The 25544-nt window shown below is 45.7% G+C and overlaps 1 protein-coding gene across 1 annotated transcript; it reads right to left on the bottom strand.

Moving 5' to 3' along the window:
* Window positions 1-484: 484 nt before the first annotated feature.
* ccnb1 (cyclin B1) lies at window positions 485-25352 on the bottom strand. The gene is made up of 9 exons (XM_085981885.1): window positions 25210-25352; window positions 22065-22202; window positions 21614-21733; window positions 12109-12282; window positions 10421-10579; window positions 3086-3322; window positions 1887-2027; window positions 1676-1786; window positions 485-748 (listed from the first exon to the last, which is right to left on the bottom strand). The coding sequence occupies exons 1-9, from the start codon at window positions 25228-25230 to the stop codon at window positions 638-640; spliced, it is 1212 nt and encodes a 403-aa protein (XP_085838011.1). The 5' UTR covers window positions 25231-25352; the 3' UTR covers window positions 485-637.
* Between the last annotated feature and the right edge of the window lie 192 nt (window positions 25353-25544).

The raw sequence follows: 25544 nt of genomic DNA, 5'->3' as shown, positions 1-25544 counted from the left end.
CCCCTGGCTGGGGATCTAGAACAAGGGGTCTGTCTCAGGATACAGGGTAGGACATTTAGGACTGAGATGAGAAATTTCTTCACTCGGTCTGTGGAATTCTCTACTACAGAAGGCTGTGGAGGCCAAGTCACTGAATATATTGAAGGAGATAGATTTCTAGACACAAAAGGCATCAAGGGGCATGGGGAGAGAGCAGGAATATGGTATTGATAGAGGATCAGCCATGATTATACTGAATGGCGGAGCAGGCTTGAATGGCCTACTCCTGCTCCTATTTTTCTATGTCTCTACCAAGTTTGTAGTGAGAGCCCCCCCTGCCCATGAGCTGGGTTAGGATTTAACTTGAGTTCAATCCCAAATAGCCTAAATCTAAACTGACCATTGCTAGTGGCTATCAATTTAATTAATAACTTACTGGAGATAAAGACTGGCATTGAAACTAGCGTGGATGTTAATTCAAGTTAGGACAGCAACAATTTTCCACTAAAATTTAAAATCAGTTTTATTGGTGAAAAATTCAGGTAGTAGAGAAAATGGAAACCACATTTATTTACAGTAGCACATGGTGCTGACAAGCATCTCTAAGAGAGGTAAGACTATACAAGAACATGCTGCCTTTCAGAGAAAGGTGTGGGAGCTATTTTTGGGAGAGCAAGTGCTTTGACAAGTTGAGTATCACATCAGATTTTAGCTGTGGAATGGTGCTGATCTTCATTTGCTTGCTGCTGGCATACTTGTTCTTAATAGTCTGGAAAGAGAGCAAATGATGCATGTTAATGGAAGCTACAATAGCAAGCATAATAGGATGCAATCAAACCATGACAATGTTGAAACCATGGTGGTTGCTTGGAAGAAAGGCTTTACTGTTAACTAAAAATTGACCATGCTCTTAAACGTTGTCCGTCATTGACCAGATTTGCTAGAGCTTCTCCGTTACTGGAGTCTGACTGGTAGTGTCACTAGTTTGCTCCTTGAGCAAGCCAGAGCACTTCAAAATATCAAACTTCAGCCAATGATAGGTTGTCCATCTTGGATGGGAGGTGCCAGGATTGCAAGGACATGGCATCCCTAGAATATTGCAGGACCGAGTAGCTTTGTAGAACTTCCAAGGACACATCACTCAAATCAACAAGTGCTTTGAAGAGGCACTGCAAGATTTCAGCTGCTGATCAGCTGAAATAAGCTCACCAACATAGCCCCAACTAGTTTTCTGGAAAAGCCTGTATATAGAGAAACAAACCAACTGCCTCAGACTCAAGTCTGCCCCTGCAGCAGTGCAGAATACAATAGTCAAATGCAGTCAGAATGAACAATTTGCTCTTGTAATTGAAAGTGTACTTTCAAACCTCCTCTTCTCCCTCCCTTTAGTAGGAAACAGATTCTATTGCAAGTCTCACTAATCAAATACCACCAATTTAAATCTTAACCACAAGGGACAATCCAGGATGAATTAGGGTATGACCAAGAGTACACAAGACTCCAGCCAAATTAGAATTCAGTTGCTAGTTAATTCTAAGCAAGAGACACCACATGCAGTGACATTTTCCCTTTGAACAAAGACCACCATGTTTGGATTGCAAGAGTGGCAAATCTACACTAAAAATTAAAAGGCAGTGTCATTTTACAGTCCAAGGACAAGCACCTATATTCAGTTAGCAGACTAAAATAAGCTTACCACATGCTTAGTGAGGCCTTGATTAACCTTCACAACATTCTTGGCAATGTGCTCCATCACCAAAACAAGGTCATCTTCTTTATAGTTCATATAATGCTGCAAAAGTGGTGTCTGAAAGAGAATTTGGTTGAAATAGTGAGTGCACCAGTATTTACATTGAAAATCTGTCAGCTAAAATAGTTCCTTCAGTTTGGAAATCAGCAATACTCACCCAGTCACCAGTATGCAAGATTTTTTGAGCAAGACAAAAAGCAGCAGCTGCAATCTGGGATGGAAGATAATGAATCATCTCATAGTCAACTATAGTCAATTCCATCAGGTATTTAGCCAGAGTGTGGTGTTCTGAGCTTACCTAGGATATTAGATAACAGTGTAAGCAAGCACATCAATTAAGTGCCTTGTAAAAAGAGATTATAAAAATTTTACTATCCCTGTATGGGTCAGATTTCACTTTTATAGGCAAGAGTATTAACATGGTAACTAGCTGAATCTTGATAAAATTGCTCGATAGAGGATTTAAGTCAAAACTACCACTAAATCTGCATACAAGAGTTCTCTCCCTACTAGATTCTAATTTTCAGCACTGCAATCATTTTATTACATGCATGAAGTCCAGTTTGAATCAGCAGTTACAGTACAACTTTAAACTTGGATAAAAGTTTACTTACAACATGGCTTGTTAGCAGAACTCATTGGAGTCAGAAGGTTGCCCACAAGCACAATCTACAAAGGCTCTTCCTTGCAGTAGTGAAAGAAAAAATTTATATAGCACCTTTCACAACCGTGGCATGTCCCAAAGCACTTTACAGCCAATGAAGCACTTTTGAAGTGTAGTCACTTCAGATGTAGGAAAGGTGGCAGCCAATTTGAGAACAGCAAGATCCCACAAACAGCAATGTGATATGACCAGATAATCTGTTAGTGATGTTGGTTGAGGGGGTAAATATTGGCCAAGACACTGGAGAGAACGTGCCTGAAAGTACAGCACTTGAAGTGCTAGCCTAGATTATGTGCTCAAGTCTCTGGAGAGAGATATTTGAACCCAAAATCTTGACTCACAGCCATGGCTGCCATCTTTCAGACAAGACATTAACAGAGACCATGTCTACTAGATCAGCTGGATACGCCATGGCACAAAAGCAGAGATTTCCCCTAGTGTCTTGGAGAACATTCTTGCCTTAAACCATAGATTGCATGGTCATTTGCTTCTGTGTTTGCCCAAGAGTATCAGCACTTCAGAAGTAACATTTTAGCTGTAAAGTGCTTAGTAGTCCCAATGACTAGGAGCTATACAAAATGCAAGTTTGTTCTTTGTACAAGTGGTACATTCGATTGTGGAAGAGTTGCATTTCAATTCTTCTATATAAGAGCTAGCAGTCTTGCCTGAACACAATTGAAACCTCGACTTACTTCTGCAATTTTTGAAGACCTCCTTAGAAAGTGCAGGGGAAGAGGCCTGCCTAGGGAGAAGTCCAGCTTCTGCAGAATCCTCCTCTCCATCTCACGTATCGCAGCTGTAGTGTAAGTGTTGTCTGTAACATAGACAAAGTCCCCAATTTCTGGAGGATACATCTCTTCATATTTGGATGCCACTAGCATTGCTGTCACACCAACAAGTTGTAGACTGTTCTTGGTTACTGGGTTATCCTGAAAAACAGACCACCAGATAAGGAATGTTGCATTAGGACTTGTACAGTCTGCTGCTCGTATCCAAACTTACAGCAAGTCCAGTTCACCAATCACCCCAGTGCTTGCTGACCTATATTGGCTCCCAGTGACAACATTGATTTTAATACTCCTCCTGGTTTTCAAATCCCTCCATGGCCTCTCTCCTCCCCATCACCAACCTCCTCCAGCCCCACAACCCTCAGATCAGTGCTCCAATTCTGGCCTCTTGTATGTCTGATTCATCACACCACCATTGGTGGCCATGCCTTTAGCTGCCTAGGACCCAAGCCCTGGAATTCCCTCCCTAATATCTTTGCCTCTACATCTCCCAAGACCCACCTCTGGCCAAGATTGGTCAGCTGTCCCAATATCATGTGACTGAGTCAAATTTTGTTTGCCAACATTCTGGTGAACAGCCTTGGGTCTCATGTTAAAAAAGGGTTATAAAAATGCAACATGTTGCATAGAAATCTTACAATGGGTTAACCTGGAAATGAGATTCACTCCCATGCCAGAACTGATTGTTGAACTGGGTACTCAAGTCTCAACCCCTAGAACTAGGTGTTCAGAAACAAATAGTATTGACTGGATATTTGAACACTTGTATCTAATTAATAAAAAAAAAGTCCAGTGGAGGGTTACAAGGCCAGTATCCCAACAGCTGATTTGGTGGATGGCTACAGGGAGAACTGTTAAAGTTTGAACCTTGCTTAAAATATTTCACTCTGGTACAGTGGTGAGAGTTACTCCTGTAAGCAATGAGCATTTGAGTATGCCCATACTGGGACAAGAGTTATTGGCTAGCATAACCTGGGGGTTTAAACAATAGGACCCCCCTCATCTGAATTGGATGGTCCTTCTCCAATCATTCCAAAGCCAAATTGAAACACCAGCAACAAAGCCAGATACAAATAGTGGAGTGGCCTGATTTACATTTAATGGTCGTTATAAATCACATCTTGATTCAACTAACTACTGAACAAGAGAACAATGCACAATACCATCCATGTTGCTAGTTTGGGCAGTGTTTCCTTGTCAGCCTTCTGATTGAAGAGCTCTTGGCCCAAGACAAGCCAGTTTCCCCATCACTAGGCCAAACTTCATTCCTAGACTCAAGGCCACCTATGTCTCCTTGGTTTACAGGAGAAGGGCTGTTCTGACTTCTAATGATTTGCCAGTTCTCTCATCAATAAAGAGTTACTTCTCCTCCCTGCCCTTGGATGTGTGGCTCAAGAAACCATGTGCTATTCTTGGTCATTCAACAATTGACATTCATAGTCTGAAAGAGGCAAAACTGACATCACACAAGTGGCTTATTTAGCTTTAAAATCTTCAATGTCCACAGTTATGAAGTAGATTCCACAAAATAGCCATGTTCAAGGTTAAGAGTAGAAAAAAGTCCAGTTTTCTGTTCCAAAATTAACTGGAGGATGCTGGTATGGCAGAGATGTTAAACATTTTGCATTGGTTTCCCTAATGTTTGTGGATGTGAACACAGGTATAGTATAGGAGGATATAGCATCACCAAGAGGCAACTTAGAGAAAAATTAGTTGAAGAAAGTGAAGGTGGTATGTACCCAAGGTAGTTGAGGGAAGTCAAGATAGTAGAGACTGTAGACATTTTCAGAACCTCAAATATACAAATTGTGCCATGGGACTGGAGTGCAGTCAATGCAACATCTTGTTTGAGGGAGAGAAAGGATAAGAAAAAAATGGCAGGTACACCAGTTATGAGCAAACTTAGAATTAAGTGGTCAATGAGAAGAGGTTAGCAGTAAGTTCTTTAAGAGGATTGCTGGTGCATTGAATGCTTTGTTACCATTGCATCTTTGGACAAACAAAAGATATTCCAGCAAGAAGGAAAGACTATGAGAAGGAGGAACCATCCGTGACTTACTAAGTCAGTTAAGATTAGAGTTCGAGGTTGTAACTAGTAGAATAAGGGGGAAACCAGTGAATGTGGTGTATTTGGATTTTCAAAAGGCACTACACAAGAGGTTATTAAACAAAATTAGCACTCATGGGATTGGGGTGGGGGGGGTAAATATACTAGCATGGATTGAGGATTGGTTAACACAGAAAACAGAAAATGCTGGAAATACTCAGCAGGCCAGGCAGCATTCGTGGAGAGAGAAACAGAGTTAACGTTTCAGGTCTGGGACCCTTCATCAGAACTGGAAAAAGCTGGAGATGCAACAGATATTAAGCAGGTACAGAGACCGGGGGGGGGGGGGGGGGGGGGAAGGAATTGAAAGAACATCCTGTACTTTTGTAAGAGGCAGGAAAGATAAAATGTTGCAAATGGGAATGGCAAAAATCATACTGCATGAAAAATGGGGGCAGGGATAATTATCTGAAATTGTTGAACTCAATGTTGAGTCCGGCAGACTGCAAAATGCCCAATCAAAAGATGAGGTGCTGTTCCTCGAGCTTACGTTGAGCTTCATTGGAACAATGCAATAGCCCGAGGACAGAGAGATCAGAGTGGGAGTGAAGCGGTGAATTAAAGTGACAGGCGACCGGAAGCTCAGGGTCACCCTTACAGAACACCTCCGTTCAAGCGGTCACCCAATCTGCGTTTGGTCTCCCCAATGTAGAGGAGACCACATCGTGAGCAGCGAATTCAGTATACTAAATTGCAAGAAGTACAAGTAAATCGCTGTTTCACCTGGAAGGGGTGTTTGGGGCCCTGGACAGTGGGAAGGGAGGAGGTAAAAGGGCATGTGTTGCATCTCCTGCGCTTGCACAGGAAGGTGCCGGGTGAAGGAGCAGGGCTGTTGGGGGGTGATTGAGGAGTGGACCAAGGTGTTGCAGAGGGAGCGGTCCCTTCGGAATGCTGAAAGGGGAGGTGAGGGGGAAGATGTGTTTGGTGGTGGGATCACGTTGGAGGTGGCGGAAATGGCGGAGGATGATCCGTTGAATGTGGAGGCTGGTGGGGTGAAAGGTGAGGACAAGGGGAACCCTATCGTGGTTCTGGGAGGGAGGGGCAGGGGTGAGAGCAGAAGTGCGGGAAATAGAACAGACACAGTCAAGGGCTGTGTCAACCACAGTAGAGGGGAATCCTCGGTTGAGGAAAAAGGAAGACATGTCAGAAGCACTAGTATGGAAGGTGGCATCGTCAGAACAGACGCGACGGAGAATGGAATAGAGTCCTTACAGGAAGCGGGGTGGGAGGAAGTGTAGTCCAGGTAGCGGTGGGCTTGTAGTGGATGTTCGTTGAAAGCCGATCGCCAGAAATGGAGACAGAGAAGTCAAGGAAGGGAAGAGTCGGAGATGGACCACGTGAAGGTGAGGGAAGGGTGGAAATTGGAAGTAAAGTGAATGAACTTATCTAGTTCAGGGCGAGAGCAGGAAACAGCACCAATACAGTCATCGATGTACCGGAAAAAGAGGTGAGGGAGGGGACCCGAGTAGGACTGGAACAAATAATGTTCCACATATCCCATGAACAGGCAGGCATAGCTAGGGCCCATGCGGGTTCCCATAGCAACACCTTTAATTTGGAGGAAGTGACTGGAGTCAAAGGAGAAGTTGTTCAATGTGAGAACAAGTTCAGCCAGGCAGAGGAGGGTGGTGGTGGATGGCGACTGGTTGGGCCTCTGTTCAAGGAAGAAACAGAGCGCCCGAAGGCTGTCCTGGTGGGGGATGGAGGTGTAGAGGGATTGGACGTCCAGCGAAAAAGGAGACGGTTGGGGCCAGGAAACTGTTATTGACAGAGGGCGTCGGAAGAGTCACGAATGTAGGTGGGAAGAGACTGGACAAGGAGAAAAAAAAGAGTCGAGATAGGAAGAGATAAGTTCCGTGGGGCAAGAACAGGCTGAAACGATGAGTCTACCAGGGCAGTCCTGTTTGTGGATCTTGGGAAGGAGGTAGAAGCGGGCTGTGCAGGGTTGGGGGACTATGAGGTTGGCGGCCATGGAGTGAAGATCTCCAGAGGAGATGAGGTCAGTGACACACTTGGAAACAATGGCTTGATGTTTGCTAGTGGGGTCATGGTCCAGGCGGAGGTAGGAGGAGGTGTTGGAGAGTTGGCGTTCAGCTTCTGCACGGTAGAGGTCGGTTTGCCAAACAACAACAGCACCACCCTTATCAGCAGGTTTAATGTATTTCCAGCATTTTCTGTTGTTATTTCAGATTTCCAGCATCTGCAGTATTTTGCTATTATAGTAGGAATAAACAGGTAATTTTCAGGTTGGCAGGCTGTAACTAGTGGGGTAGCAAGGATCAGTGCTTGGGTCTCAGCTATTCACAATCTACATCAATGATTTGGATGAGGGGACCAAATGTAATATATCCAAGTTTGCTGATGATACAAAGCTGGGGGGAATGAAAGTTGAGAAGGATGCAAAGAGGCTTCAAGGGGATAGAGACAGGCTAAGGGAGTGGGCAAGAACATGGCAAATGGAATATAATGTGGAGAAATGTGAAGTTATCCACTTTGTAGGAAAAATAGAAAAGCAGAGTATTTTTTAAAATAGAGATTGGGAAATGTTGGTGTTCAGAGGGACCTGGGTGTCCTTGTACACGAATCACTGAACGTCAACATGAAGGACCCTGGTGAGACCACACCTGGAGTATTGTGTACAGTTTTGGTCTCCTTACCGAAGGAAGGATATACTTGCCATAGAGGGAGTGCAACGAAGGTTCACCAGACTGGTTCCTGGGATGGGGGATTGACCGATGAGGAGAGATTGAGTAGACTAGGCTTATATTCACTAGAGTTTAGAAGGAGAGGTGATCTCACTGAAACATACAAAATTCTGACAGGGCTAGACAGACTGGATGCTTCCCCTGGCTGGGGAAATCTAGAACCATGGGTCAGTCTCAGAATAAGGGGTCAGCCATTTAGGACTGAGATGAGAAATTTCTTCACTCTGTGGTGAATTTTTGGAATTCTTAACCAAGCCTCCACAGCCCTCTGGGGAAGAGTATATTCAAGACAGATTGATAAATTTGAATATTAAGGGAATCAAGGGATATGGGGATAGTGTAGGAAAGTGGTGATGAGGTAGATCATCAGCCATGATCTTATTGAATGGTGGAGCAGGCTCGAAGGGCCAAATGGCCTACTCCTATTTCTTATGTTCTTATTGTGCCCAATTGAAAGAAAAGGCATACAATGTTGCAAAGATTAGTGCTAGGCCAGAGGATTGGGAAACTTAGAAATTTGCAAAGGATGACTAGCAAGAAATATAAAAACAGACAGCAAGAGCTTCTACTAGTATATAAAAAGAGAGTAGCTAAAGTAAACATTGGTCCCTTAGAGGATGAGATTGGGGAATTAATAATGGGAAACAAGGAAATGGCAGAGACTTTGAACAAATATTTTGTATCTGTCTTCACAGTAGAAGACACTAACAGCATCCCATATAGTGGAAAATCAAGAGACAAAAGGGAAGGAGGAACTTAAAACAATCACCATCACTAGAGAAAAAGTACTAGGCAAACTAACAGGACTAAAGGCTGACAAGTCCCTGGGACCTGATGGCCTACATCCCAGAGTGGCTGCAGAGATAGTGGATGCATTGGTTGTAATCTTCCAAAATTCTAGACTCTGGAAAGATCCCAGCAGATTGGAAAACTGCAAATGTAATGCCCATATTAAAAGGGAGGGAGACAAAGCAGGAAACTATAGGCCAGTTAGTCTAACATGTCATTGGAAAAATGTTGGAATCTAGTAGTAGCAGGACATTTAGAAAAATCATACAATCAAGCAGTCAACATGGTTTTATGAAAGAGTGTTTGACAAATCTATTAGAGTTCTTTGAGGATGTAACTAGCAGGGTAGATAAAGGGGAACCAGTAGATGTAGTGTATTTGGATTTCCAAAAGGTTACTGCACAAGATAAGAGCTCATTGTGTTGGGGGTAATATATTAGCATGGATAGAGGATTGGCTAACAGAACACAGTTGGGATAAATGGGTCATTTTCAGGTTGGCAAACTGTAACTAGTGGGGTGCCACAGGATCAGTGCTGGGGCATCAACTATTTACAATCTATATTAATGACTTGGATAAAAGGGACCAAGTATACTGTAGCCAAATTTGCTGATAGATAGGTGGGGAAGCAAATTGTGAGGAAGACAGAGTCTGCAAAGGGATATAGATAGCGAGTGGGTAAAAATTTGGCAGATGGAGTATAATGTGGTAAAATGTGAGGTTATCCACGTGGTAGGAAGAATAGAAAAGCAAAATATTATTTAAATGGAGACTAGAATGCTGCAGTACAGAGGGATCTGCATGTCCTCATACATGACAGAGTTAGCATGCAGGTGCAGGTAATTAGGAAGGCAAATGGAATGTTGGCCTTTATCGCAAGGGGGATGGAGGATAAAAGTAGGGAAGTCTTGCTACAACTGTACAGGACGTAGGTGTGGTCTCACCTAGAGTACTGCATAGTGTTTTGGTCTCCTTTAAAAGGAGGGATATACTTGCATTGGAGGCAGTTCAGAGAAGGTACACTAGGCTGATCCTGGGACAAAGGGGTTGTCTTATGAAAAAAGGTTGAGCAGGTTGAGCCTATACTCATTGGAGTCTAGAAGAATGAGAGGTGATCATATTGAAACATAAGATTGAGGGGGCTTGACAGGGTAGATGCCGAGAGGATGTTTCCCCTCGTGGGAAATCTAGAACTAGGGGGCATAGTTTCAGAATAAGGGGTCGCCCATTTAAGATGGAGGAGGAGGAATTTCTTCTGAGGGTCATGAATCTTTGGAATTCTCTACCCTAGAGAGCTGTGGGGGCCGAGTCATTGAATATATTCAAGGCCGAGATAAACAGATTTTTGAACTACAGGAGAGTCAAGGGTTATGGGGAACAGGCAGAAAAGTAGAGTTGAAGCCAAGATCAGATCAGCCATGATTTTATTGAATGGCAGAGCAGGCTCGAGGGGCCGACTCCTGCACCTATTTATGTTCTTATGTATGACAAGGCAAGCAGGACAGTGGGATTGCTTTATTAAAGAACTAGCACAGGCAATGGGATGAATGGTTTACAATGCAGAAATAGGCCAAAGAGAATGGAGAGTCAAGGATGCAGGAATCAAAGTACATAATTTGTAGTTTGAAATATTCTTACCTGAAGGAATCGATCAATGATTGATACAGTCATGTACAATGTTTCTTGGAGCAGCTGAAATTTTCTCTGAACCTGCACAAGCCAGTCTACTAGGATAGCACGCATATTGCCAGTTATCTCCTTTCCCTCCAAGTATTTTGGCCTCACCGACTGCTCCACCTGCCAGGAAACAAGAATTTTGGTATTAACCAAAACTAAGATATGCTCAAACACAATACAAACAGTTAAGTTTGCTGCACTAAAAAGGTATACTGCTTTAGGTGCACAACTTACTGCTTTAGGTGCACAATTAAAAAAAAAAAAAAAATAGATAATGGTTCATCAGTATAAGGAGGGAAAGCTTAACATTTTATTGTAAATTACACAAATCTTCTGTTACCCTCCCCCATTAACTAAAGCATTCCTCATAAGACCCTAGTAACATCCCCAGGTGGCCAGCATTTGGGCGACCTAAACAATAAGCTGCCAAGCACAAAGTGCATCAAGGCCAAGCCCAGCTTTGCCCAAGCACTTCCAGAAGTCACTAGATAATGTTCAACAGCAAGAATCCAGACAGACAATCTCCCCATAAACCTTGGGGTGCTAAAGCTAGTTTTACCACCACTTCAAAGTCAAGCAAAGACTAAATGAACCCAGTGCCTGGTCTGTATGCACTGGCTTCTTGAGTCTCTTTCCCTTTCCCCCAGCCCTCTGAATGGAAGCAGCTTTGCTCACATACATCTCCTTTTTCCAGGTCACAATCAATATTAAAAAAGGGACTTGTGCTCTAGAACCATTGCCAAGAAATGCAGAATAAGTTAGAGCCAGAGATCAATATCTTTAGTGACAAGGTGAGGAACTATGGGCACAATGCCATGCAGTCCTGCTCCAGTACACTGCTACAATAAGTCTTTATAGAGCACTGTAGTAAAAACATCCCAAGGCACTTCACAGGAGTGTTATCAACCACAGCCACATAAGGAGATTAGGACAGTAACCAAAAACTTGGTTAAAAAGGCAGGTTTTAAAGAAGTGTCTTAAAGAGAGGGAATTCCAGAGTTTAGGACCCAGGCAGCTAAAGGCATGACTGCCAATGGTGGAGCAATTAAAAAAAGTCAGGGATGTGCAAGAGGCCAGAATTGGAGGAATGCACAGATCAGAGGGTTGTACAGCTGGAGGAGGAAGTTAGAGATAGGAAGGGATGAGGGGCAAGGCTATGGAGATTTAAAAACAGGGACGAGAATTTTTTAAACATGGAAGCATTGCCAGACTGGGAGCCAATGTAGGTCAGCAAGCACAGGAGTGATGTGCATGGGAACACCATCGCCTGCAAGCTCCCCTCCAAGTTACACAATCCCAACTTGGAAATATATCATCGCTCCTTCATAGTCGCTGGGTCAAAATCCTGGAACTCCCTACCTAACAGCACCGTGGAGTACCTTCACCACATGGACTGCAGCGGTTCAAGGAGGCAGCTCACCACCACCTCAAGGGCAATTTGGGATGGGCAATAAATGCTGGCTGTGTCAGGAATGAATAAAAAGACGACTTGGTGCGAGTAAGGATACAGGCAGCAGAGTTTTGGATGAGGTCAAGTTTATGGAGGGAGGAAGATGGGAGGCCGGCCAGGAGAGCGTTGAAGAGTCATTCAGATTAAGATCTTTCTCAAGATTGATTTTATGTGTCAATCAACTGAGACAAAGTCTGACCTCTAGCTGTCTCAAGTATTTGTAGATATCTTTAACATATTCACTGCATAGCATGGGGTTGTCACCATCATCTGCATCAACATCTTTAATAGGAAGCAGCACATCAGAGAAGGCCTGGCACAAATCTTCAGCTATACAGCCTGACGTTTCCATCAGGGATGGCGATGTTGGTACCTGTAAGCGAAGCATTGCCAGGAAGCAGAAACTTAATGCTAGTAACCTTTTCAGAAGTACAGAAACAAATTACAGCACAGAAGGCAGTCAGTCATTCACCCCATCACACTCAGTCATCTGCAAAGAACAAAAATGCCAGATTTTATACCCATGTCAAGATTTAAAATAAATGTAATCACCAGCAATAATTGTAAAACCAGCCCTGGGCCAGCAATTAGAATTTAACCAAGTTGAAGAGTTGCATAAAGCCTTGTTAACTATTAAACAGGAGATGGCTAGATACTACATCTAGGAAAATAAGGTAGCTTACAAGCAAAGTTTAGGCTGAACTGAGTATTTCATACATATCTTCCAGTAGAGCAAGTATTTAGACAATATTATGCTCCTACCAAATCAATTGCAAAGTGTCACATTTGAAAGCATCATATGCAAAGTGAATCTCAACACTTGCACCTATAAACAAGTCATAACTAAACAGGTGCAAGCATCGGCACAGGCCAAGGATTTTTTTTGTATTGGACATTTTGTATGATTGTTACTGCTGATTGACCAGCAGCCTGTTTGGCCCAGTGGTAGGGGCGTGGTGCAGTTGGACCTAGAAGCACAGACACACCTGTGAGTTTCAATTTAACTATGGAAAAGACATTTACTTTGGACTTTGTGTTTTAATGGGTTTCCATGGATCTTCAATTGGATAAAACAATGATGCCAGTTTTGCTGGAACAATGGACTTCCTGGCCTCAATGAAAAACCACTGACCATGGGCAAAACATCAGCAGTAAAACTAAAAATCACATCAAATATGTACCACAGGGAGAGGGAGACAGACAAGATAAGGAATTGTCTTCCATTGTGCAGGAGAAAGGGAGGTAGATGCTGCCGTGAACAGTGTGATCCCGACTGCTCCCGTATGCCCAACATCCTGACTAGAGCGCGCCCAGCTTGAGTACCTGTGTCCACTCATGTACGATGAGTGGGGCAGACCATATGAAGATGGGGGTGGAGACAGTACACGGGAAGTACTTGGTGGACACCAGGGCCTGGAGCACAGTGATTCATTCAAGGGACCCGACCAACTCACCCTGGTCTAGCAGGATCCCATTCAGTCTTGTGGGGTTCACAGGGAACGAGCAAGCGGGGGCAATGTCCAAACTTTAGGATCCCTCCACACCAAGTAGAAATGCGTCTTAATAAAGTGGGAAGAGCCAGGGTCAGGAGTCCTAGACTTTGTTAGCCCAGCATAGTGAATTTGAGGAATCACTGCCTTTGGGGAGCAGGGAGTTCCGATAAGGAGGGAGAAGTTATAGCAATCCCCAAGGACTGGGAAGGAAGGGGTAGCATGTGCATGAAGCAGCACACGGGGAGTTACAACCTGGAGCAATTGGTCAGTAATACCCCAGCCAAGTATCAGGCAAACAAGAGACAATATCTCGCATCAGTCGCCACGCACAAGCACAACTGTGGTCGGGTGATGGGGGTAGAAGTCAGAGTGCACAGGGACCCCCATGTCACGGCCACAAAAGCAGTATAATTTCCCCAGAGAGGCAGAAGCCGACTTGGAAATGGCACTGGGATCCCTGGTAGAACAAGAGGTGTTGAGGCAGATAGCCACCCATGGGAACTCGCCACTCTGGCCAGTTAGGAAACCCAACCAGTCGTGGAGAGCCACCGTGGACCATCGGGTGCTCAATAAAAACACCCCAGCCTGCGCGCCCAGAGTCGCAGCTGTTGCTGATCTGAGGGAGCATTCCAGTGACCACAACCACTTACGGTGCTGGATATCGCCAATGGGTTTTGGTCCATTCCTCTAAAAACGGAAGACCAATACAAGTTTGCCTTTACTTTGAAAGGGCAACAGTACACCTGGACATGCGTTCCCTAGGGTTTTCATAACAGCCCTTCCATATTCCACCAGTGTATGGAGGACGCCTTAAAGGGTTTTAGCCGACCTCAGCAGCTAGTACAGTATGTTTGCCGCCGAGGGGGGAGGAGCATGGGCCACTGCTGGCTGAGCTGCTGAGGGAGGCCGGGTTTAAAGTAAACCCAAAGTAAGCCCAGATCGGCCACGAGGAAGTCAAATCCCTTGGGCTGATGGCAAGGGCAGGGGAAAGGGCAATAGATGAGGCAAAAAGAAAGGCAGCACAGGAGTTTCCAATCCAAGGACACAACAGGGGCAAGATCCTTCCTGGGACTCTCGGTACTGCAGGGATTTTATTGAGGGTTACGCAGCCACGGCAGCCCCTCTGCTTCAGCTCCTTCGCAAGGGAGTCTGGTGGGATTGGGACCAGAACTGCCAGGAAGCGTTCACACGCCTCGGAGGATTTGCAGACAGCTCCTGCTCTGGGGACCATTAACAGTGGGGAGGAATTCTTGAGGTAGCAGCCAGCAGAGATAGCTTGAGCGTGGTGTTGCTCCAGGAGCGACACGGCAAGCTGCGGTCTACTCATCTAGGGTTCTCACCGAGGTAGAACGGGGATATTCCAACTGAGAGGCATCTCCTGGCCACACATTGGGCCGTAAAGCGCACTCAGCTCTTTACGGGATCATCTCATAGTTCTACTCACCCACCATACCCCCACTCAGATGTTGTTGGATGGGAGAATAAAGGACGGGACAGCGAGCAGTGCTCGCAGGACTTTATTACTCTTGCAGATGAATCAGAGAGTGCAGGGTTTGACCGAGCCCAAGTTGACAGCAAATTTGATTTACCCAGGTACAGCCCACATGTGTACAGTAGAAGGGATATGGGATGTGGATATCAGGTTCTGGGTCAGGACATTTACGTGGACAGTCCAGTTCAGTAGCAAAGGGGGAGCGCTTCACCGGGTGTGGGATTTGTGACCCCATGGCTAAGATAGCCAAGGCCCTTAAACTCCCCAGCACCCTGAGCGCTCAGCATGCTGAACTGGCAGCGGTGGTGTATGTGGTCACCCACCCCCTACACCATCTGCTCGGATTCCATGTTTACATGTAATTCGTGCACCGAGTATCTGGCCATCTGGGCTCAGCGTGGTTTTAAATCTGCAGATGGGAAGCCCCTAGCAACAGCACCGCTGCTAGGGAGGATTTGAGGTCGTCACAAGCATCCGAGGAGATCACTATATACACAAGGTCAAGGCCCACTCTAAAAGCCCAGAGGGGAAGGTAACCAAAGGGCCAATGAGTTGGCCAAGCAGGGAGCCAGGGAAGGAGTTCTGGGATCCCTATGAAGTAGGCCCAGTAACAGCAATCCAGGACAAGGGAGGAACACCGGGGGTAACTCTGGCCACAGACTCAAAACAAGTCCAAGCCCAGGATCCCATCCTTAAGGCTATCCTAGGGAAGAAGGAAAAGGGTGAACAGGTAGAGGGTCCATTCAGAGCAGCAAACATTACTGTTAGAGGGAATGCTATTTAAAGGGGGAAAATCGGTGGATAGTTCCCAAGCGGTACTAGAGGGAATTCCTCCAGTTGGCCCACAGGGGCCCAGGAGTGGGACACCCAGGGCCAGAAACTACCTGGCAGAGGTAGAACAGGCAGGGTGGTGGCCGCAAGTCAGGGAGAATGTCCGTGACTTCTGCGCAGACTGCCTGGTGTGCAAACAACCCCAATCCTCAGCGTAGGAAAGTCCCCATAGGACACACAAGGGTAGAGGGACCATGGCAGTCCCTCCAGGTCGATTACATCAGACCACTACCCACCACACAGGCAGGTAACATACTGCCTCTGCCTGGTGGACGTGTTCTCCAAGTGGGTGGAAGCCTTCCCTTGCCGAGCAGCCACAGCTTTGGCGATGACAAGGATTCTGGTAAAGGAAGTGTTCTCCCAGTGGGGACTGCCACAGGTCATGGAGTCTGACCAAAGGAGTCATTTCACAGGGCAAATAATGCAAGCCACCTTGAAGCTTTTAGGTATTGAGGGGAAGGGGCATGTGGCTCACAACCCAGTCATCAGAGGTTGTGGAGCACCTTAACCGGATGATTAAAGAAAGGCTAAGGAAAGAGACATGGTCGTCCCCGAAAAAGTGGGATGAGGTCCTGCCGTTAGTTTTAATGGGTGTCTGGGCCAGCCTCTCTAGAAGCACAGGGTATTCCTTGCATGAGCTCATGACCAGGAGGGTCATGCGCACCCCCACCCACATTTTGGCACCAGTCCTAATGGAGGCCCAAGTCTGGGAAGTGAACTGGGACAAATTTGTACAGAATCTGTATGATAAATTAAAACAGATTCACTGGCAGGCAGCCAGTGACATGGGGAACGAGCACTGGAAAAATCAGTTGCTGCTTGAGCCCCAGAAAACCCACAAGTGGAAGGTGGGAGACCAGGTAATGGTATGGAACTATGCCTGGGTAGGGGCATTTGAGCCACTATACATGGGGCCATATAGCATAGTGGACAAGGCAAGCCCCATGGTGTACACGGTTAAACTCCCAAAATGCACAAAGTGGTTCCATATTAACCAGTGCAAGCGGTTTAACCCAGGGGGAGAGACCAACAAAAGTAAAACGACACCAAGGCCCAATAATGAGCATGGTGGGCATGGGTCTTCCTCCCATGATTTGGGACGACGATGACCCAGTTGTCAGGACAGTAAGGAGGAGCAGTAGGGTCCCACGGCAGAGGACGCCTCCTTACATGCTGTGGCCTTTTGCAGCTCACAGTTGGCAAGAGCCTTAGCGGGGGCACCCAGGTAGTGATGTACATAGTTCTTGTATATAATGATGAAGCCAGACTTGGAGGTAAACCCTCAAAGGGATTGTTGCTTTTTGTTTCATAGGAAGCCAAGGAAGGAAGCCGACAGAATGGAGACAGCCCAAAGATTGATCGTGATCTTGACCGGAACAGGGCACAGCAGGAGAGGGGACACAGTCAGTCCTCCTCTACAGCTGTACTGGGGGGGGGGGGGGGAGATGCACCCACTGTGACTAAGGGGAGTGGGGGGGGGGGGGGTGGCGGGACACAGAAGGAATGGCAGCCTACTTTCACGAGGGAAGGTGGCCAGGGTCCAATTCGACGAAATACTCCAGCCACGCCAGGTTCACATGCAGGGAGGCTTCCCTACCATGTCCCCAACTGAAGATCACAGCCACACAGGTTAGGGTGACCAAGGGCAAGCACGTGTGCTTAAGATGCAAGGGACACATTCCCTGGGACGGTGGTGGTTTAGGAAGTTGAGTCAGGACAAGGGGAAGAGGTCAGTGGACTGGGAAACAACATGTACCGACAGATCACGGGGACGAAAGTGTGCTGGAAGGAGGTACAGGGGATGTGTGTGTGTGGGGGTCAGAATGGATCTGCCCAGGTGTGGCAATTGCTTTCATACAGCAATAGCAGGATTCCAGGGCCGGTGTGGGATAGAGTTTGGATGCTTGCGTAGTCCCAGACCCTCCCAACACAATAAATTCCACAGAACTGGTAGTGCCCCTGCCCACAGGAGACAGAAGTCAGGTGTCCCGCCACCACACCAGGCCCAGGGAATGGTTTAGTTCTAGTCCTGACCGGGAAGGTTTTATTCCAGGATGTATAATACGTGGCCGCGTCAGTCATCTTAAATTTATCCCGGGTGCAGCTGCCAGAGTGGTGTCCGAGCAGTTTTACGAAGCCCTTATTAAAGAAATGTTCTGCCAATTTTGCGAGCTCAGCTACGGGGATGAAAGTCAGGAGAAACTGTATGGCATGGATGCGTACGAGTGGCAATCTGGGTAGACAAAGGCGAGGGACTGTTAATGACATGACCACAGCTTTTAGCACAGGCACGTCCCTAGTCAATAGCATGGATGATATCCAGCTGCAGATTAATAGTTTATAGGACCAGCTGCAAAAGATACTGGGGGAAGGGAACGAGGTGGAAGGTTCGGAGCTAAACGACAACCAGGCGATGACCATTCATTTAAAAAGGAGGTCATCACTGAGCTGGAGATACACGTCAAGACCATCAACGATTTGATATGGGAGGACAGGAATGCCTCGGCACAGGCAGCCAGAAGTGATGGGTGTGTGTTGTACGGTGTGTGGTTGCTAAACGAGGGACACAGTAATCTGGAGGACTTACAACAAGGTCGCATCCCATCGTGGGTTAGCAACTGGCACCTCAGCCTGTATCATAATTCGATGAACCAGTGTCCGCTCCGATTAGCTTCCGAAGCCTACCCAGTCCCAGTTGATTGCAGACGGTCCAACCAGTTATGGGGATTGTACTGTGGATGCCAGTAATGGGCAGGTCACTGCAGCCAGTGCTGGTATACTGGGTCGATAACATTGGTGTCTTGAGGGAAGGGGTGCATGTGCAGTATCATGGGGCCCCACAGTTTGTTATAAAGTGGGAGCACATGACTGGCACTGACCTCAAGGGTGCCAGAGCAGGGGTGCACACATGATAGTGTCCCCAGCTCCTGAACACGTTTGATTGACCAGTGTGGGGGGTTTGAATCGGAAAGTGCAGAGCCCATCAATTGCATCATGGAGGTGATGGCCCAGAGTCACGTTCCACTTCAGGTAGCATACGCGGGCGACTGGACGTACTGCGTCACGACAAGCATGGACCAGTATCGGGTATACAACGACACTTGGTGCCTGGTCACTGATTCGACTTTGCTTCAAACCCCACAGAAGTTCAGGTGGCACAAGAGCACATCCTTCCCATTTCAGAGCCATCCACAGTACACCTCAGGGTTAACAACACTACAGAATCTGCAGCAGTACATTACACGGTTCGGGTACAAGATACAGCCTCTGCCAGAACACCTCAAAATTAACAAATGCCGTTGAGCTGTCACAAAAACATTTTTACATGCTCGAACAGCAAAACCAGGACATGGGAGGAAATTAAAGGGATGATTTCCCCACCCTGGTGGGACATTGGGTTAAATGTCGAGATTCCTCCGTGGATACAGATATGTTCGCACGCTCTTGCAATTATAGAGTTTGGTGGTATTGTATTTGTTATGGCTCTCCTGTAAAAAGCGAAGCAAAGCACTCCGAAGTCATTGGCAGGCCCTGATTAAAGGGTAACCAGGAGTTTTGTTCTCTGTAAAAAGTTGTGTAAGTATGTATTTGTGATTAAAGAACAGAACCTGGGGATTTAAAAGGTAATGAACAGCTTGGTTGGGGCTCACGATGCTGCTACACAGTGGAAGACAAGGATGCTTGATATTCCAGTAGGGACATTGAAATATCAAAGGGAGGGGGGGGGTGGGGAGGTCTGTAAGCATCAGCACAGGCCCCAAGGATTTTTTTGTATCGGACATTTTGTATGATTGTTACTGCTGATTGACCAGCAGCCTGTGGTAGGGGTGTGGTGCAGTTGGACCTAGAAGCACAGACACACCTGAGAGTTTCAATTTAACTATGGAAAAGACATTTACTTTGGACAATGAGACTTTGCGTTTTAATGGGTTTCGATGGATCTTCAATTGGATAAGACAACAATGCCAGTCGCTGGAACAATGGACTTCCTGGCCTCAATGAAAAACACTAACCGTGGGCAAAACATCAGCAGTAAAACTAAATCACAAAAATATGTACCACAGGGAGGGGGAGACAAGGTAAGGAATTGTCTTCCATCCCCCAGCCCTGTGGCTTGGATTACTGGTTGTGTATATTGGAATACAAGAGTTGGGGAAGGCCCAGACTCAAAGGTAGGAACCAGACAAAGAAGGGTGATTTAAAAGACATCACTGCAATACACAGACCTTAAATTAACTTTTAGGGTATACAGAGAAGGCAGCTTTGGCCATTTCTCTCTCTCTCGCTTTCTCTTGCCTTCACGTGCCCTCATTCTGAGCCAAGCACTCCGTCCGGGATGGAAAGTAGAAACCGCCACGAGCGACGAGAGCCTCGCCTTGTTCTTTGACTGTAGGAACGAACCTCGAAACTGGGACTTGGATACTGCATTTGCAATACGGAACCAGGAGACATTCTACACAGGGGAGCAGCGAGCAAGAAACCGGACAATCAGGGTGAGCATTGTCCAAGCCCACACATCCTGAAGACCACCAGTACTGTGTGAGGGGGTGTGGTGTGTCCCAACCAATCCAGAGGGGTTTAGTGGGGAGGTTGTGTGTGTGTATTATATAGTGTATGTTCCAGGGTTTGTGGGACAAGCCTATGTTATACTCTGTATTGCAACACAATGATTTGACGTCTTAATATGAGACAGGGGCCTGTTCGACAGGCCAAGTTGTATTGTTGTACTGTTTGTTTACACCACCAGGCATTTTACATACTGGAGGCCAGTGTGTGTGTGTTAACCACTGTACGGTTGAGTCTGAAAAGCTTGTCTGTGTTCCAATCCTGTTCACTAATTCCTGTCGTCTAGAACTAAGTAGGGGAGGTGATTCATAGAAACATAGAAGATAGGAGCAGGACATTCGGCCCTTCGAACCTGCTCCGCCATTCAACGAGATCATGGCTGATCATCCAAACCCTAGCACCCGGTCCCTACACCGACAGCCATCCCACCCAAGCCCTAACCCCGTAACCCCACGTATTTAATCCCCCCTAACACTAAGGGTCAATTTTTATCATGGCCAATCAACCGAACCCGCACATCTTTGGACTGTGGGAGGAAACCGGAGCACCCAGAGAAAACCCACGCAAACACGGGGAGAATGTGCAAACTCCACACAGACAGTCACCCGAGGCCGGATTCGAACCCGGGTCCCTGGAGCTGTGAGGCAACAGTGCTAACCACTATGCCACCGTGCTGCCCACCACCAAGTCAAACCACCTACACAGGGAGCAGTTTTGTTGGGGGAGGGGGGGGGGTTGGGGGGGGCAACAGCAAAATGGCCACCTGCTCAGTAGGAACAGCATGTGAATAAGCACATACCAAGGTTAGAGATTAGATTTTTGCTGTCAGAATATGGGCTTAAAGGACAGACCAGGATAAAGCTCCACTTTAGCAGTAGGGCTCTTTCCTCAAGTTCATTCATATCTATTGGGGAAGGTGAATAAGGATGCAGTCATATACTTGCTGTATAATGAAGCACTGTGGCAGAACCACTGTGACTCTGGCTAACTGTATATAATTCTCTAACGATGTTCTAACACCAGCCTAAACCTGTACCATTGTGTTAGGCATTACTGTGTTTTGTATAGAGTTTGCATGTACGGGGCGTGGCCCCTTTAAGAGCACGGGAAAACGCAATGACGTCATGTCGCAAACCACGGGACTGCCGGGGGGGTCCTCGTGGTATCTCCGTTGAGTAAAGACCCGTTTGATTGTTCTTGTGTCGATCTCCGTTATTCGTAGGAATTCGTTAATTCCTACAGCACTATACTTAGTGTTTTTGCCATATTATCTCCCATTTTAGTTAGACTCAAGTTAAAGGTGGATAGCCAAAAATAGTTACCTTTGGTACATCTTCATAATTTTTTCCTGGTACATTTTCAGTGTTTTTTCCTGTTTCAGAAACTACTGTTTTGTTGAGCTTTTTCACTGGTTCTACTTTTGGGGCCACTGTACCTTTTTCCTGCAAAGTTATAAATTTAGCAATTAAATTTCATAACTCATTTCCCCCATCCACTAGGTAGATGCAACACATTTAGATACCCTCTATTGCTTTGAAAAGGTCTATGAAGTAGCAGCTATCAATCTTTCTAGATGCTAAAATTTCAAATTTTATCCAATTAAAAAGGCATATACAAAAATCAAGATTAAACTACCAAAATGTTATTTTACATGTTTAAGAGTTCAATTAGGTAGACTGTAATCCAAGACCAACAAGATGCAAGTAAGTCAAACCAAGTTACTAAGTTTTCTAGCCTGATAAAGGACAGGTTATCTAGCAATGCATAACATACCTTTTTCAAAGGGAACTTAGTTCCTTGTGCCTTGTTTCCTATGTCCCCCAAAGCAGTTCTAGGCCTCAAGCCAAGTTTTGTTCCAACTTTTGCTGGAAGGACTTTTGCTTCAACATTGTCTTTACTAACACGAGTAGCCTATAAATGAAAATACTGTAGGTTATACTATTGACCAAGTGAGGAAGAACCAAACCAACACGTGGGCAGTGCCAACACTACAAGCATTCATGTATTACTTAACCAATTTCTTTTTACGGATTCCAACTTGCACAGCACACCCAACTCCAACTTATGTACAATGTCAGGTCAGAGGACCCAATACAAGCACCCTCCACTGCCATCAAGGGAATTCAAAGTTTCATAGATGCTTGACCTCGCTTATTTTGATCCTATGAACAAGAACAATGTATATCGCACCTTTAATGTAGTAAAACAGCCAATGGCGCTTCACAGGAGTATTAAGACAAAATTCTCATCCTGGTTTTCAAGTCCCTCTATGGCCACGTCCCTTCCTATCTCTAATCTCCACCCTACCCTGTGGCCCGAGACCACACAAAGTGGAGGAGAAGCATTTGGGAAGGCGCCTAACACCTCAAGTCTCTTCGCCAGGAGCAAGCGGAAGCCAAGTGCACGTCAACCCAAGCATCCCACCCACCCGCCCCTTCAACCACCGTCTGCCCCACCTGTGACAGAGACTGTAGCATTGGACTAATCAGTCACCTGCGAACTCATTTTTAATGTGGAAGCAAGTCATCCTCTCTTCCGAGGGACTGCCCAAGAAGAGGAGAAAACATTTGACCCCGAACCCCACAAGGAGAAATTTCGGCAGGTGACCAAAAGCTTGGTTTTAAGGAGCGTCTTAAAGGAGGAAAGAGGTAGCGAGGCAGAGAGGTTTCGGTAGGGAATTCCAGAGCATTGGGCCTAGGCAACAGAGGGCATGGCCACCGATGGTTGAGTGATAACCAGGGGTGCTCAGTTGCTCAAGAGGGCAGAATTAGAAGAGCACTGATATCTCAGGGTAGGGTGGGGTGGCGTGGGGCTGGAGGAGATTACAGAGATAGGGAGGGGCGAGGCCAGAGGGATTTGAAAACAAAGATGAGAATTTTGAAATCGAGGCATTGCTTAATCAGGAGCCAGTGTAGGGCAGCAAGCTCAGGGGTGATGGTGAACAGGACTTGGAGAGAGTTGAGTTTTGGATGACCTCAAATTTATGCAAGGTAGAATGTGGGAGGCCAGCCAGGAGAATCATGGCAAGAGTAGATACATCTTTTGTCACCAAGCTAAGAGCATGGAACCAGGCTGGTTACAAGGGTGATTTGTAGGTTCAATTATTCAAAGGGATTGAGATATACAAACAAACATTTCAGAGATAACAACAGAAAATGCTGGAAAAACTCAGCAGGTCAGGCAACATCCGTGGAGAGAAATTGGAGTTGACGTTTCGGGTTGAACCCTTCTTTCGGAGGATGGCTCCAGGAAATGCTCCAATGTCATCCCATTTGTTCAGCAGCTTGGATGGGAAGGAAGGGGGAAGAGGAAGAACATTAGCCAGGCAGATGCTGAGTAGTCTCCTGCTTAATGGGCAGGCACTCACCAAAAGTTGTTTGGGGGGAATTGGCCAAGAAAAAAAAAAAAAAAAAGAAAGAAAGAAACTAGATACACACACCCCTATACAGCTTGTATTTTTGCAGCAGCAGCAAGCTATCCATTTAAAGTCTGAACTAGCTTAGCTAGAAAAATGATCCCCGTTTGGTGGCACTGGATTGTACTGTGTTATGTAAACAAACCTGTATCATCAAAAGCAATGACTCATCTCAGTAAAGTGCTATTTTAATCCACCGTCCATAGAGGTAAACTCATGGTAGCACCAGGCATACTTCAGTAACCAATATATCAACAGTTATGATCAAGATCATGCCTTCATTTATCTAAATATTGGGCAGGAAAAAAAACTCTGGTCTCAAGATCCATTTGTCTATTGGTGCTGTATCCAAATTAATATCTAGTGCAAAACTTCCACAATTGAGACAAATCTATTAGCACAACATTTCCAAAGGGTTTCTAAACAAAAAATGTGCAAGAAAACCTCCCAAAACCCAAGAATGAGTTTAATTCAATGAGAAAATGGTCCATGGCATTCTCAGTGGCACTTTACTGCAAACTAGATCACACTTAAAATATTTACATTTGCTTTATTTAGGGAAGGAATTCAAACCATCCAATATTACACTCAGATGGATGCAATAACTCAGTGGAATCTTCCAATAAATGGGACTTTGCAGCATTGAAGTGGCATTGCCAAACATGTGATCCATCAGTCAAGTCTCAGTTATTCTGAGCAAGTCATCTGCCTTTCCCCTTCATTCTACTAGTTAATACACCAAGAGCACCCGCCTATCTGCAGTCATGTGCAATTGAATCAGCATATTTAAAATATAAAGCCAGGCCCCAGGCTATGGGTTCCACCATGCATTCCAACAAGTTTAAAAAAAATTAGGAGCCACAAAATCTCAAGGGCTGTTACAGCACAGCAGTCCATTCAACCCACCCCACCCAGTGAGTGCTTAGCACCGCTTCCCATTCATCTTCCATAACTAACATCATCGCATTCACGGTTTTCAATAGGACGCAAGAGCTACAAAAGGGAGAGAAATCATACAACACCAGAGGAGGTAGAGGTTTAGATGGCTAAATATTTACAGGAAGCAGTCCAAGTTATGCTCTGCTTGTTCTATGCATTAAAATTGTGCAGCCACAGAGTCAGATAAAAACCAAGTGACGCCACGTTGTACATGTCCGCACTTTAATGGCATAACCGCGTTACTATATTACAAAGTTAAAGCTCAATAAGGCTTCTCTTCCGCGCGGCTTGGATAAGTTTAATACATCAGTTTCCCAAAGTTATGGTTTACACAGGAGCTTCTTTCAATAAAAGAGCATCATTTAGTTACTCCAGGAGCACAAACTTAAAACCAAAAGGAAACGTCGAGTTTTTTTTGGCTGTGCAGCAAGCGATCGAATAAAAAAAGAATTCGACCTCGGCAATACAAGACGCCGTTTCTTTTTACACTTGCCTGTGAGCGCCTTAGAATTTAACACTTTTTAAAAATATATATATATTATATAAAATGTAAATAGATCTCACTTTGACCAAACGAAGAGCCATGTTCAGCACCTCACCGCTCGCAGCGAAATAAAGCTCGCACCGAGCCCAGATTTAAAATCCCCGCCGCTCCTCGCTCATTTGCTACCGTTCCACATTCCCCCTCTCCTGATTGGAGGAGCCCCGCGCCTCTAGAATGCGTTGCCTTGGCGATGGGTTGGCTGACGTCACTGCTTTGTATCGGTTTGGTCGGTGCATCATTGGAAAAAGAGCAACAACTGGCCGCACAGCGGAGGGACTGCAGTGCCTGGGGGTGGTGGTGGTGGGCGCTGCAAATGAAACTTTTGATTTGTTAGATATCCTCTGGTTTTCACTCA

The sequence above is a fragment of the Somniosus microcephalus genome, chromosome 1 (genome assembly GCF_052327205.1).
Source record: "Somniosus microcephalus isolate GS21.2 chromosome 1, FLI_Smic_1.0, whole genome shotgun sequence".
NCBI lineage: Eukaryota > Metazoa > Chordata > Chondrichthyes > Squaliformes > Somniosidae > Somniosus > Somniosus microcephalus.
The sequence above is the reverse complement of the archived record's forward strand: the minus strand, read 5'-3'. Positions and strand labels throughout refer to the sequence as shown.

Bases quoted from the DNA above. Each gene is read 5' to 3' on its own strand.
- ccnb1 (XM_085981885.1), bottom strand. From the start codon at position 25,230: ATGGCTCTTCGTTTGGTCAAA. The intron at 21,734-22,064 runs GTATGTTATGCA...ATAACTTTGCAG, and splicing joins CTAAGTTCCCTTTGAAAAAG to GAAAAAGGTACAGTGGCCCC. The intron at 12,283-21,613 runs GTAACTATTTTT...CTTCGCTTACAG, and splicing joins ATTATGAAGATGTACCAAAG to GTACCAACATCGCCATCCCT.